Below are 14,993 nucleotides of genomic sequence, written 5' to 3'. Positions count from 1 at the left end.
GGTGGGAGACCTGTTGACTAACATAAGGATGTCCCTCGGCTTCCTACAACCCCTACCATGCTTCCTAAGTCCCATTAGCCCACCACTGGGAGTATGTCCCCATAGCTGAGTGTCCAACACAGATATCAGGTAAAGGGGAGAAGAATCAACAGGTCTCTTTCCCCATCCCAAGAAGGCCCACTGGCCTGTCCCGCAGCTTTTTCAGGACTTGACACTTTAACCACTCCCCAAGCGCCCAATTAAAATGTTCAACCCCCCAGCCCCCCCACACACTGTTCATTCTTCTTCTTTTCACTTAATTTTCTCAGTAGCACCCGTTTTCACAGGACACATCTCTTACTTACCTCTTACTTCTGTTCATTGCCTGTCATCCTCATAGAAGTTGGGCTCTGGAGGGCAGCGGTTCTCACTCGTACTTCCCTTAATCCTTACGCCCACAGCACCTAGCACTGAGGCTGGGGCAAGCAGGGGGTATTCAGTGAATGAGTGGTGAGTGATCGAATGAGTGAATGAGGAATGAGTGCGTCTGTGAATGAATGAATGAATGAATGAATGAATGAATGAATGAATGAGGCCTCACAGTTTTCTTATGAAACCAGAAGTTCACAGGAGGGTAAAGGATGCGGACTGGTCTCAGATTTGCCTCCCACCTGCCTGAACTTCTTCCTCTTCTAGGTACTGCACAAATTGCATCTCCCCCTAAATCTGGGGGCTCGCTCCAGCTGTCCCTGCCCACCAGAGGTAAGTACTTCCAGACCTCACTTTTAAAACTGGAGGGAAAATCATCCTAGTGGGCCACCTGGGGTGGGGCCAGGGTGATCTCCACGCCCAGGGCGCTCTCCTCCCTCCCACCCAGCCTCCAGGATTGCCCAAGGGGTCGCGCGGTGGTTGGGTGGAGGGGGAGCTCGCGGCGGGTCTGAGTGGCGGCGTCGGGGCTGCGGGAGCTTTGGCTGGACCCGCATTGCCCCCTAGTGCCGCGCGGAGTCAGGGCGCCGGGCTCCCCCGCCTGATGTCACCGCCGAGCAGTCAGCCCAGAGGCGGCTCATTGAAAGCAGACCCTCCTCGGCGCTGCTGGGCGTAGGCGCCTTTGGCCGCAGACCCGCTGCGGGCCGGCGAGCTGGGCGCCCCTGCGCTGCGCCCCCGCGCCCCTGCGCCCCTGCGCCCCGCGCCGTCGCCCTGCGCCCCTGCGCCCCGCGCCGTCGCCAGCCCGGCCGGCGCGCCTGACGTGGACCATTAAACTTGGAGCTGCCGCCTCGTCCCCTCTCTCCTCCTCCTCCCTCTGACAGGCGAGCCGGCAAGCGGCTTGGTGGAGACAGGAGACGTGCTGCCGGGCTGAGCGGCCCGCGGAGATGACTTCTGGCCAGGAAGGCGCCTCGGGAAAGCCGACCACGGGGGCAGCAAAGTTTCGGGGCAGCTGAAGAGCCTTAGCCGCAGCCCTTCCAGCCCAATCACCCCCCTGGCTATGGAGGGCGGACTCTAAGATGAATCCCGACCTGGACCCCGGCCACAACACATCAGCACCTGCCCACTGGGGAGAGTTGAAAGATGCCAACTTCACTGGCCCTAACCAGACCTCGAGCAACTCCACGCTGCCCCAACTGGACATCACCAGGGCCATCTCCGTGGGCCTGGTGCTGGGCGCCTTCATCCTCTTTGCCATCGTGGGCAACATCCTAGTCATCCTGTCTGTGGCCTGCAACCGGCACCTGCGGACGCCCACCAACTACTTCATCGTCAACCTGGCCATCGCCGACCTGCTGCTGAGCTTCACTGTGCTGCCCTTCTCTGCTACCCTGGAGGTGCTGGGCTACTGGGTGCTGGGACGGGTCTTCTGTGACATCTGGGCGGCCGTGGACGTCCTCTGCTGCACAGCTTCCATCCTGAGCCTGTGCGCCATCTCCATCGATCGCTACATCGGGGTACGCTACTCCCTACAGTATCCCACGCTGGTGACCCGCAGGAAGGCCATCTTGGCGCTCCTCAGTGTCTGGGTCTTGTCCACGGTCATCTCCATCGGGCCCCTCCTGGGGTGGAAGGAGCCAGCACCCAACGATGACAAGGAATGCGGGGTCACCGAAGAACCCTTCTACGCCCTCTTCTCCTCCCTGGGCTCCTTCTACATCCCGCTGGCGGTCATTCTGGTCATGTACTGCCGCGTCTACGTCGTGGCCAAGAGAACCACCAAGAACCTGGAGGCCGGAGTCATGAAGGAAATGTCCAACTCCAAGGAGCTGACCCTGAGGATCCACTCCAAGAACTTTCATGAGGACACGCTCAGCAGTACCAAGGCTAAGGGCCACAACCCCAGGAGTTCCATAGCTGTCAAACTTTTTAAGTTCTCCAGGGAGAAGAAAGCAGCCAAGACCTTGGGCATTGTGGTCGGTATGTTCATCCTCTGCTGGCTCCCCTTCTTCATCGCGCTCCCACTGGGTAAGTCGAGGCACCGTGGCGGGGGGGGAGGCAACCGGGCATTTTTGGATCTCCAGTTTCCTCCTGATGAGCTTGCTGCTGTAAAGTTGTTTTGTTTGGGTTTTGGTTCTGGTGTTTTGTTTTGTTTTTTTAATCAAACTATGTGTGTTTGGAGATTGGAGAATATTGTTTGCTCTGCAAAGGCTTTGCAGATTGGGCATCTGGCTAAGAACCAACTCAGGTGTTAGTGGAACATGCTAAGATACTAGTCCCTAGAAATAGAACCACTGGAGGAAAAGCTGGGATGTGGGATGACTCACTCGACAGCCTGGGTTTAATAATTAAAAAGGACACTGGACTTGAGCATCACACGGCGTTATTTCAGTAGTAGCAATGTGCTGGCTGAGGCAGCGTCACTAATGCAGCATACAAAATAGTTTGTAGTTACCGCAGACGCGGCATTCAGGCAGCAGGAAGGCAGCTTTCATTCAGCATTTCCAGGGCGCTTGCAGAAAGCCACGCTTCTCAAGGGCTTTGCAGAGGCAGCCTCCTCCCCTTCTCTCTCCCACTCCTCCCCCCAGCCTCTCTCAGCCCTAATGACCATCTCCTCAACACACCCCCTCAGGATCTGCTAACAGGAGCATTTTCCAGCTGCCTAGCCCTGACCAGTCTTTAAGTTAGCTAAAGCTTAGGATTGGAAAGCAAAGGAAGATGGCCAGAGGGTCACACTTTCTCAGCTTTCACCCTAAATGTTACTGGCTCGTGATTTCTTGGATGCCCAGATTTAAATTATAATTGTCCCTCACTTCAGCTTCCGGACACAGGTCCTACTAAGATGGAATTGAGCCCTTCCTCACCCAGGAAAATGTGCTACTCTTCTTTTGTCTGGTGGTCCAACTGATTGGTTCAAAAGGCTACCTGATTTCTTCTAAAGAAGGAGCCGAGGTCTGCTTAGGAGGTTGCCCTAGAAGAGGGGCAGTGACATGTTGTCCACATGGATTGGGAGCCCTGGGACCCTTGAGAGTCACTGTCCTGATTGGATTTCTTTTGCTCCCCCTGGGGGCACTACAGAAGATGAATGGAGGGAGGCTGTCCTGATACTGCCATGTGCCATGATGTCAGAGGGGTATCGACAGTACATGCTGGGAATCACATTCTCCTGCGGCCACACTAGCGGCTCTGTGAGAGCTGACCAGAGCCCAGACCCTCAAATAGCTAGCATTCAGAGGATACATGGCTGTCAAGAGAAAAGAAAGCAAGTCCTGATGCCAGGACTTTCTCTTCTAAAAAGATTAAGGCAGGGGGGACGGTGGGGAAGAGCTTAGTTTAGCCTGCTCTTCCATGGTCTTCTCTAAGGCAGTCTTCCGAGCTAATATCTTTCAGAAATCTTGGCAGCATGTTCTCTCCACTACAAGTTCTCTCCCATTGCAGAGAAGCCTTCTCTTCTTTCTCAAGGTCTCAGGGTCCCTTGGCAAGCTTGTGGGTGGCAGAACACCCTACATTGGGTCATACAAAAAATCATGGTCATTCATGGAAGGGGTTTCACTACTTAGCCAAGTGACCTTGGGCAAGCGACCACTCCTGGAAGCCTGAGTGTCTTCATCGCATAATAGGGCTAATGACTGTGTGTCCCATGGGATTTGCTTAAATTCATGGAAAGGACTTGATACAGAGTCTGGTGCACAGTGGCATGAAAGTCAGTTCTTAGTACTGCAAACCAAACCCCAATAACCCTCAGTATAACTAGGCACTTTCTCCTTCTCTGCCAGCCCCACACCTGTTACCCAAGCTCAAAGAAGAACTAGATCTTTCTCCTGTGTCTTCATCTGCTCCTGGCCCACAGAGGCTGTGACCAGAGCCAGCATCTTCAGGGAGAGGTACCCAGCAGGGTGTCAAAGGGGTACAAAGAAAGGTACAGGCTTTTACTCCAGGCAAACAGGTGAGGGGGCTGCATCCCATGGTGATGGAGAGAGCAGGGCTCTGGGATCTGTAGGGTTAGGGCTAAGGGGCAGGGCATAGGGCTCCTGTTTGAGCTTTGCCTTCAATTGCTGTTACCCTAAGCTTGTTGCTTTCCCTGTGTAGGCTTCAGATCTCACTTCCAGAGAACAAGGTTGGACTAGATCAAGGGCTCTCAAACTATGACAAGGCTCAGCACCATCTGCGGAATTTGATAAACATGCAACTTCTTAGACCTGACAGAGAATCTGCTGGGTCTCTGGCATCCATGTACCTAACCAACCTGCCAGGCATTTCCAAAGGGTTTTTCCACAGCCAAGGCTTTGAGAGCACTAGCCAGAAGATCTCTGAGTAACTACAGGCTCCAGCCTCCTGGACGCCAAGGTTTTAAATGCACCAAAACTTTGAGCATTCCCCAGTCACATCTCCCTTGTCCCCCTAACATCTCAGGTCCTTGGCTTCCGTCCTACAGAAAGTGACATTCCTGCGCTGCGATGCTCTCCACACTTGTGAAAACTTTCTGACCATCTATCTGGTACCTCCCAGACCTCCCAGGGTGTGTTCCCCTTCCTGGGCTGACTCCACCACTCCCTCTCCACTGGAAACCTGGTCTTGGTAGCTAAGGAACACAACCTCTGGGCCTGGAGGTTCAGGATGGAGTCAAAGGCCTCAGGCTGTGAGGGTATTTCATTAACATGTCCTTGCAATTTAGGAAGCACATCCAAGCAAAATAGAGATGTGGGCTCCTACTTCCTCCCAGTTCAAATAACACCCAATAAAAGTGACGGGGTGTAGGACAATAACTCCTCTGGCATCTGAAGAGATCCCTGCTGGTAAATTTTCTATGAAAGTCTTTTCTCTTACAAGGAGCAAAAGCAGATCTGCAGGTAGAAGCATTTTCCAATGAGCAGTGGGTGGCTGGTGCCCGGATGGCAGGAGATCTCCAGGGCTGTGTTTTTGTCTTTTCCATGGGAGACAAGGGTGTAAGTCCTCCAGGGAGGGATGGAAACAGCCTTGCCCTCTCCTGGATCCAGATCAGGGCTGCATTTGTTTTCTTCCCTCCCTTATTTTTATTTCTGGGAGCTGGCCTGGCTGCCTGCAGAGCTGCCTGCTGCCTCCTTCCCACCTGTGGCATCCTCCTTCCTCCTCCCTGCCCTAACCCTGTGGCCTCAGACCAAGTCGGGCCAGGGAGCAGCTCTCAGTGACCCCAGAGCTAGGGTGGACTCCACTAAACAAAGACCTCTTTATTGGACCCCTGAAATCAGGCCACGGAGGGACACGAAGTAAATGGGATATAGCGTTGCTGCAGTTTTCTGCTCAATGGGCCACATGCAAGATGGCCAAGCAGGCTTCAGCTGCCAGGGTTATAGTGAAGGCCAGCTCCCTCCCTCCCTGACTCCCCCAGACCTGCTCAGCGTCTCCAGAAGAGGCTGGGCTGTTGAGGGATGTGCATTGCCTTGGGGAGGACAGTGGGGAGAGCAGGAAGTAAGTGCTGGGCAGCTAAATGGTAGCTGGGCTCAGGGAGTTATTTAGAAAACACTGGAACCTTGCCTTGCTCCAAATCATTCCTCTGTCTTTTTAAATGCTGAAAGGCACCAGGAAGCCATTATTGAATTAACTGCTTTCCCCTCCAAATAAATGAAGGTCAATTTCAAAGAAGCAATTGGGCTCTCCATAATACAGGAACCCTCTCTCCTCCCATTTGCTTCTGCCATCTTCTCATTCAAACTGGGGCCAACTCGTTCCCACTGCCCACCAGAGCACAAGGAGGGTGGGGTCTCACTGAAGACACAGGACAGAGTGGCCCCCACAGGTGCACACACTGACTCACCCTCCAGCTGTGAAGCTTCCAGGCAGAGAGTTGAGGTACTCACAGGAAAGCAATTGACAGAAGGGAAATTATACACAGAGAATCAGGGAATTCTTCCTGGAAATGGGGAATCCTACTGAAGGAAAAAATATCCAACCACATATGGAATCATTGATAAAGGCTTTCTAAAGAAGCTGCTATGTGCTGGGCACTGTGCTTCTCACTGGACCGATGAGCTAGAAATAAACACAGCCCTGCCACAAGAGGCTGACCAGCCTCATCCTCGTGAGATCATATTATACATACTGCGAGCACACATTCAATAGGCCCCCTGCAGACATTGCCTCCTTATTCCTCGCAGCTACTAGACAGGAAGTGGCCATGGTTCCTCTCTGCAGAATATACTGAAGCTCAGAGAGGTTAGACTTCTTGCTGAAGATCACACAGCAGTGAGACAACCACGAGTTGAAAACAGCTCTGTCTGAACACGCACATGCCGCCATGGCACCCACTATGTCTGGCCTTCCACTCTTGTCCCAACCTGCTTACAGAGCCAGTGTTCTCCAGGAACCCCGGATTATTGTTCTTCTTCCACAAAGCCCTGCCTTTCCTCTACCTGCCCTCTATGTCACCCCTGAAAAGTGACCCACTCAGGAAATGTCACTGAGGTACTCTACCGTCTAGCTCAAAGCTAGACTTTCTCCATACTCTGCACTCTGTGGGTTTCTTAAGGTGGGGTATTAGATTGTCCAGCCAAGGAAAAAGTGGGGTCTGGCTCTTCATGACGAGGACTGGTTCCACATCTTTAATCATTTAATTAAGAATGCACTCATTCACTAGTTGATATTTCATTTATTCGATGTTACTACATGAAGGTTTTGTGCTAAAGATACATTGGCAAACAAAATGGTGATGTTATGTGTTCTCACAGAACTTATATCTAATGGGAACATGATCTTTTGAAATGCAGGTGCACATAAATAAATTTGAATGCAAATTGTGATAAGTGACTTGAAAAAAAATAGCATGAGATGCTATTAGAAGAATATAATAGGAATCAGTATATCCTGGGGTCCCTGTGCTACATTTAGTAAGAGCCCCTGGAACCTGGGGAAGCTATTTCAGTTAAGGGGGCTGGCAGAAAAAGAGGTTTGGGAAGAGAAGGAAGGGCACCCCTGATAGTCCCAAGGCAACAGCTGGTGGTGCGCAAAGAGAGCCTGGAGAATTGAGGGGAGACAGGTGCCATTTGGGGCTGGTGGTGTGGGCAGGTGCCAGGCCATGCAGGGACTTTTGAGCCATGTGCAGAACCTGAGAGTTTATCCTGAGTTGCATTGGCCCCCACTGAAACAAAAGAGAGATTATGAGTTAAATAGATAAAATGTTCTAAAGCCAGGAGCCACCATCAACAAACCTAGCTGCTCATCGGAAACATCTGGAAGGGGTGGGGCGTAGGTTAGTGCTTTCAAAAAAGATTCTTGCCCCATCCCAACCTATCAGAATCTAAGAATCTCATTTTTTTTTAAGATTTATTTATTTATGCATACAGAGCTGGGATACAGGCCAGAGGTGCAGGGTGGTGAGAGGATTCACCAGAGACAGAGCAGGGAGCAGAACAGGCAGAGTGACTGAAATCCACTGCTGAGGGGAGCAGCAGGCAGGTCAGGAGAGGTCTGCCACGCCATGTGGGTCACCTCCGGGGCGGGGATCAAACTCATGCGGAAGTGGCTTTAGCTTCTTAGAGCTGTGCTTTAACCCGCTGCGCCACCAGGGAGGGCCCAGAATCTCAATTTTTAACAAGTTCCCCAAGTGATTCCTAGACAGTGGGCACAACACCTCCCTGCCATGCCCAGGAACCCCTGCAGCAAACACCCCTGGAGAGCCAAGAAAAGAAGCACTCCCAATCCTACCCAGGCCCTTGGCTAATCCACATGGGGGAAGTTGAATCCTTTTGACTAGTGCCTGCCTGGAGAAAGGGGGAGAATGAGCTCTTTGATGGCAGTTCCCACACATAGTGGGACCATTCAACACTGAACATTGTGTTGTTCCTATTCTCAGTCCGTGTATAGAGTTCAGAGAGGTTAGGTTAGCTTTCACAAGGTCACACAGCTAGTAAATGGTAGCGTCTACCAGACTCAATTTGTGCTCCGTGAGCATTCATTGTATGACTCCTGTTGTTACTACAGTACTTCCAAGCATTTCCCTGGGTCTGGTGTCAGTGGGGAATAAAAATCCATATCGGTTCTTGACAAAATGAGGGGGAAAAAAATAAGGAAAAGTCTGTGTTTTTCCAAATGTATTCAATATAAATGGATGTCATTTTATTTTAAAGACCATGTTCTTTCTATTTTGGGGCACTGAGAGAGCCTTTCTTTGATGGAACAATGATAATAAGCAGTGGTGATAGTGTGTGTGTGTATGAGTGTGAGTATCCTACTAGGTGAAATAAGTACTTGGCAACCCTACATCTGTCCTCCCCCAAATCGGTTTTTGAATTTTACTGTGAGTCCCCTAAAGTCTTGGAGTCATGGGAGACACTGTGGTGGTTTCACCCAGTAAGTCTGTGTGGGAGAAAGTGAAGAGGAAGGGGAATGGAGACAGAAGGGGAAGGAGGGAGAGAATCACCGGTGACAGCTTGGCCTCAGCCTCGCTGTGAGATGCAGAAGACAAGGCAGGGGGCAGCTAGTGGACAGAAGGCATGTGTAGGGTCATGCTTGCCAAGTGTAAGGGACAGAGGCGCCGTGTCTTGCTGGGTCAAAACAGGTCCCGAACTTCCCCGGTGCATGTTAGCTGCACAGCCTCCAGACAGGCCTACTAGATCTGTAACACAGAGATGCCTTCACCTGCATGCGTATGTGGCTCATAAAAATAACTAATGGCACCGACTGCCCTGGGAAATTGCTTCCTCTCACATCTGCAGGATATTTCTGCAGTCCTGGCACTCCTGACCATATCTGATAATCAGAACACTAATAGCTACCATTTCGACACAGGTGCGGGGCTCAGGATGCTAGATTGGCCATTGTGTGTTCTATGCCTTCTTTTAGCCACTCCTCTGGAAAGAGTTTTGTCATCCCCGTTTTACAGATGAGGAAACTGAAGTTCAGAGAGGTCAAGTGATTTGCCTCAGGTCACTCAGCAGATTAGTGACAGACAAGAAATCCTATCCGGACAATCAAATAATGCTGAAGTGTTCATCACTTGGGGTTATCAAGGGTGTAGTACTCTAGCCCCAATTTAAGGAAGGCCAGGAAGGAACTGGGGAAACCAGAGCCCGTTTTGAAAAGGAGGAAAGGAAGGGTAATGGGTCATGATCATTCAACAGCAGAGAAATGAGACAGAAAGACTAGAAAAATAATCCTCTTTCCCCTAGCAAGTTAAGTCAGAATTTCTCTTTTATTATGGTTATTTTAGGTTTCTTTTTACTGCATATCATTGCTGCCTCTGATGAATCCTCTCACCCCCCCCCACACCTCTAGCCTGTACCCCAATTCTTGTATGTATAAATAAATCTTTAAAAAATACTACATTTAAAAGTAATAATAGTCATCTTTTCCCTAGCAAGTTAAGTCAGAATTTCTCTCATTGTGGATACTTTAGCTTTCTTTTCACAGCTTATCACTGATAATGTCACATGTTTATGAGACTTTTATCAAATTGGGGAAAATAAAGTTCGAGAGACGTGTTTGCAGTCTGGTCCCCGGCTTCTTATATTCGCATGTGTGGCCAATACCATGGGGCTCTGTCTCGTCACAAATCAGGCTCATCCCACCTCTTGATATCCCAAAGCTGGATGAATTGGCATCAGAGAGTATGTCCTAGAAGCTGTTTTCCATCCTACATTAATTCTAGCTAGTGATAACTGAGCTAGCCAGCATATAAACACTGCAAACCTCATCAGTATATTCAGCAGATCCCAGACTAAATGCACCTTAACTCCATTCTTAGCTGCTTCCCCAAAGTGTCCGTGGCCCAAATCCCACCACCCATATCAGGGGAGATACAACAGAGAGAAGTTGGAAGCAACATATACAATCATCCTGACCAACTGTTCTTCACAGAACTCATTTGGGGACATTTTCCAGAGTTATCTGGCTATGAGGAAACATGCCCCAGAGTCTTGGAGTCCCTTGGAGGTCCCTCAAGGCTGAGTCTGTGTCCTCCCTCCACAGTTAAACCATTAGATAAACAACTCGCTAACAAGCTCATGATCACCATGGAGCTCTGTCCTCTCCATACCTGGACCTACTTGTAAACAAGAAGGTCCTCTCTGCCTCCACAAAATTAAGCAAATGAGTTTAGGAGAAAAATCAGAAGCCAAGTCTAACTCAGATGGCATCAGCGTCCAGTCCCCCAATGCACCTACTGTTCCCTCTGCCAGGATGCTCTTCCCGTTCCCTCTAAATCCAAGTGCTGGCTGCCTGTGAGCCCCGTTCTGCTGACCTCTCTTGGGACATCATTCCTGATTCCCACCCGCTTCCTGGCAGCAATCACTTACCTTGAACCTCGTTTGTCATCCTGATCACATTTGTCCACAGGCATCAAGACTGATCCGCACACCACCAGCTGTGCTCAACAACCCTGTAGTCCTCCATGGCCAGAGTGTTCCTAGTCACCCCAGTAGGAGTGGCAGTCACAGCTGTAAGGCAGGCAGTGTGTGCCAGACTCCACTACCATGGCTACCCCCCAACAGCCCACACAGAGGGAGCGGCCTCTGCCCACTTTATACACGAGGGAATGAGGCCAGAGAGATGTCAGCCAGCCTGAACAACCACAAGCACCGTGACAGGAGATTGCCCCGACTATGCTTGTGAAACCAAAATGCCAGCCTGGGCCTGGTCTTGGGGCCAGGTCGAAGGTGAAGACCTGGAAACAGCAGGGAGGAGGCTTATTTTCTAAAGATTTATTTATGCATACAGAACTGGGATATAAACCAGAGGTGCAGGGGTGGTGTGAGACTTCACCAGAGACAGAGTAGAGAGCAGAACAGGCAGATTGACGAAGGACACTGCTGAGGGGAGCAGCGGGAGAGACAGAGGTCCATTGCGCCATGTGGGTCACCTCCCTGGCAGGGGATCAAGCTCGTGCTGAAGTGCTGCAGCTAGCCTGTTATGCCACCAAGAAGAGCCCTCCATTCTTTATTTAAAAGTCATCATTCTACCCGCCTCTGGGGAAGGCCTGTCCATTGGCAGTCAGCCCTCATTTCCCCTCACCCTACCATCCCTCCTGACCTCCCTCTCACCTCTGGGAGGCGTATAGTCAGGGCTAGTCTCCACAGGCAGGGCCCAGTTTAGACCTTTTGAGAGCCCAAGGTATTAAGAGGGATGCCACCTCAATGTGTAGTTCTAAATTAAAGTTCACATGCAGGACCCTAAAATAAGTGGAGGATCACCCCCCCCTTTCTGATTCATCTCATGAAGTCAGCTTTACTTTCTCTAAATCAAATTATTTCCTTAAAAAAAAATGTGAAGATGCCCCAGTCTTGTTAATGCTTTAGAAACAAGCGGGTCAGCCTGTTGGGTGATACAGTGCTGATGTTCATGATATACACGCTGTTTGGAGACATCGAGTGGTGCAGCCTGAGTGGACCACTGCAGTCAGTGAGGTCTCCACTGATGGGCACATCATTCTGTGTCGCATCTTACTCTCAAGTGTCTCGCTTTGAATGACAAAATGCGTTCTTCATTTTAACCACCCCCCCCATAGGAGCACCCCTACGGAACTGTGTCCTGTCACCAAGGAGGCAGAGGGGATAGAGAATCAGACCCCTACCACCTCAACAGCCCAGAGGAAGTTAAGGAGACAGGGAAGCAGGTATCAGCCTAGGGAGGGAAGATGCAACTTCATGTGAGTGTTTTGGCAGGAAATAGGAGTTACATGTTGACTTTGATTGCTAACTTTTTTTTTAAGGTTTATTTATTTATGCATACAAGAACTGGGGTATAGGCCAGAGGTGCAGGTGTGAGAGGATTCACCAGAGACAGAGTGGGGAGCACAACAGGTGGATTGACTGAAATCCACTGCTGAGGAGAGCAGCGGGCAGGGCAGGAGAGGTCTGCCACACCATGTGGGTCAGCTCCCTGGCTGAGGATCAAACTGATACACTGGTGCTAACATGGCTGTAGAGATCTTCACAGTGCTGTGCTTTAACCCATTGGACCACCAGGGAGGGTTGCTAAGTTCATTTCGTTAATGTGCCCTAGTGATACAGCGAGTGTTGAAGCTGAGGTCTTCTCCGTGGCCAGCTGATACTAAGCGCTTAGGGAGTGAAGGAGTGACAGAACAGATCGCCTTTAGCACAGGACAAATGTGAGACCCTCAGTGGTAAGTTTCGCCAGAATGGAGAGATCAAAAGCAGATTGGACTGAAAGAGGATCCTGAAGTGCAGAAGAAAAGTCTTGGGACTTGTGAGGCCAGAATAACTGTAGGGGAGGGGCCTTTCCCAGCCTCACCCCTCCTGGCTTGACAGCCTGAGCCAGTGCAGGTATAGTCCTCACTGGTAGCATTGTGTCCCTAGGGCTGCGGACCGTGCACTCACGCCCAGACCGTTGTGCAGCACATCTGAGTCCCTTTGAACACCCAGGTACCCCTCTCTGATGTGCACCCCCAGACTGTGCTATAAAAGTTGTACCAATGAACAGTTCCGGCCAAAATGTTCAGAAACAGAATGTTCTAGCACACACAAGCAGACCATTCCTCACTGAACCCCTTTTAACCTTTTCCAGGGGTATCTGCCCACAGCATCTTGCTCCCCACCACTCCCCCAAGCTTTTGCTTTCTCCCACTGGGATGCATTTGGGGCTTGGCTTTGCACACTTTGTGAAATTCTTCTTTAAGATAGAGTTTCCTGCCAGGCTCGTGTGCGTCTCTTAGAGGCTGAGCTCAGCACCCTGGCAGTGCCCCAGAAGGAGGTTAAAACCAGACCAAGGGCAACCAGGGCTTACTGTCATTTGCAGGCCTAGGCCCCAGGGCTCACACACCAGCATAGGGCCGGGCAGTGATCCAGGCAGGCAGCTGGTGGGGGGAGGAGGTTCCACCAACTGGAACAACAACAAAAAAAATGACATCTTCGATTCATATATTCAGGCCATGAATCGCCCCCTGGCATCTAGGCCGCTCTCCTGGTTCCTGGTACACCCCGACAGCATCCATTTCTGACTTTTTTCTCCTTTACCCTTCAGAATTTACCTTAACATTGGGTTGCCAGGCTTTTCTGTTCTGTGTACCCCTTTGTGACTCCCCTTCTCACAATAGACACACAAGAGACAGAGGATTTCAAAGAAAACCAATTATATTGAAATGGTTATTCCCGTGTTGAGAAAACAATTTATTACAGATTTAAAAAATGTTCTTTATTAACATATTAAATAAACAAGATCTGGCAGCAAGTCAAATAAATATCATAATTTTGAAATAATGACAAGTAGAAATATTACAAGATATCTGCAACAAATGTAATGTGATACCATAAATCTAATTTCCCTCGGTGACAAATCTGCTAACGTGACTGGCTTGTTGCCTACCTTCCTGTTAAAAGAACGGCTGACTTTCAGCTAAGGATCCATTTTCTTAAACGTTTTTTTCCCCCATTCAAGTTCACGAACCCCCTAACCCCAGAATGAGAAGCCTGCCTCACGACACCCTAAAGATCTACTTAGGGCTCGAGGTTCTCCACGCTTGCCTTCTGCAGCTCAGTTTTATGAACACAGGGAACTCAGGAAGTAATACTGAGCTTTATAACTATTTTACAAGGTGATTTAGAGCAATTTTTTTAAAAAAATTTTTAAAGATTTATTCATACAAAACTGGGGTACAGGCCAGAGATGCGGAGGGTGAAAGGATTCACCAGGGACAGAGCGGGGAGCAGAACAGACAGATCGATGAAGTACACTGCTGAGGGGAGCAGCAGGCAGGTCAGGAGAGGTCTGCCATGCCATGTGGTCACCTCCAGGGCAGTTGGGAATCAAACTCATGCGGAAGTGGCTTAAGCTTCTTAGTGCTGTGCTTTAACCCGCTGCACCACCAGGGAGGGAGCGATTTAGAGCAATTTTAGTCAACTGCTTTCTTTTTAAAATGTAAGTTTTTATTTAAATCAAAAAGCAGCCATGAAAAATCCCACCGCCCTCTCCAGACCCCTGTCCACATCCACCCTGCACATGCGTGTGTTGTGTGTGTGTGTGTGTGTGTGTGTGTGTTGTCACTACCCTGTTTATTTTTACAGATGGTATCATTTTAGGAATACTACAGTGACTGTTATATTTTACATTCTGCAGCCTTAGACATTGGTCTGTGTCACTTAGATATAGCTCTACTGTCAAAAATTATAGTTACTACTTTCCTTTCCCTGACTCCATAGTAATCTCTTCGATGGAGAAACTATTTTATTTACCAATTTCCCAATTGATTGATGTTCAGATTATTTTTGATCTTATACTACTACAACTATATGCAATAAATTCTCTTATGTGTACATCTCTGCCCACACATTCACAATAAAATTGGAATCACCAGGGCACAGAATATTTGGTATTTTAGGTTTAACCTGATGATGTTCATTTTCACTAAATAAGGGATTAAATTTGCTTTCTTTTTTTAAGATTTATTTATGTATGCATACAAGAACTGGGGTACAGGCCAGAGGTGTGGGGGGGGTGAGAGGATTCAGCCAATAAGGGATTAAAATTTAAGAAAATGTAAAGTGTTGTTAAAACAAGTGGTTAGACCGAGCTGCGGACCGTGCACTCACGCCCAGACCGTTGTGCAGCACATCTGAGTCCCTTTGAACACCCAGGTACCCCTCTCTGATGTGCACCCCCAGACT

The 14,993-nt window shown here is 49.7% G+C and overlaps 1 protein-coding gene across 1 annotated transcript in view; it reads left to right on the top strand.

Moving 5' to 3' along the window:
* The first annotated feature begins 1,310 nt into the window (after window positions 1-1,310).
* Window positions 1,311-14,993, top strand: part of ADRA1B (adrenoceptor alpha 1B) — a 51,097-nt gene continuing 37,414 nt past the window's right edge. Inside the window, exon 1 of the mRNA XM_004689823.1 lies at window positions 1,311-2,430. Within this exon, the coding sequence (XP_004689880.1) occupies window positions 1,482-2,430 (949 nt within the window). The 5' untranslated portion in view covers window positions 1,311-1,481. The remainder of the gene's footprint in view (window positions 2,431-14,993) is intronic.

The sequence above is a fragment of the Condylura cristata genome, unplaced genomic scaffold, assembly GCF_000260355.1.
Source record: "Condylura cristata isolate star-nosed mole 26May11 unplaced genomic scaffold, ConCri1.0 scaffold00026, whole genome shotgun sequence".
Lineage (NCBI taxonomy): Eukaryota > Metazoa > Chordata > Mammalia > Eulipotyphla > Talpidae > Condylura > Condylura cristata.
Note: the sequence above shows the minus strand (reverse complement) of the source record. Positions and strands in the feature narration are given on the sequence as shown.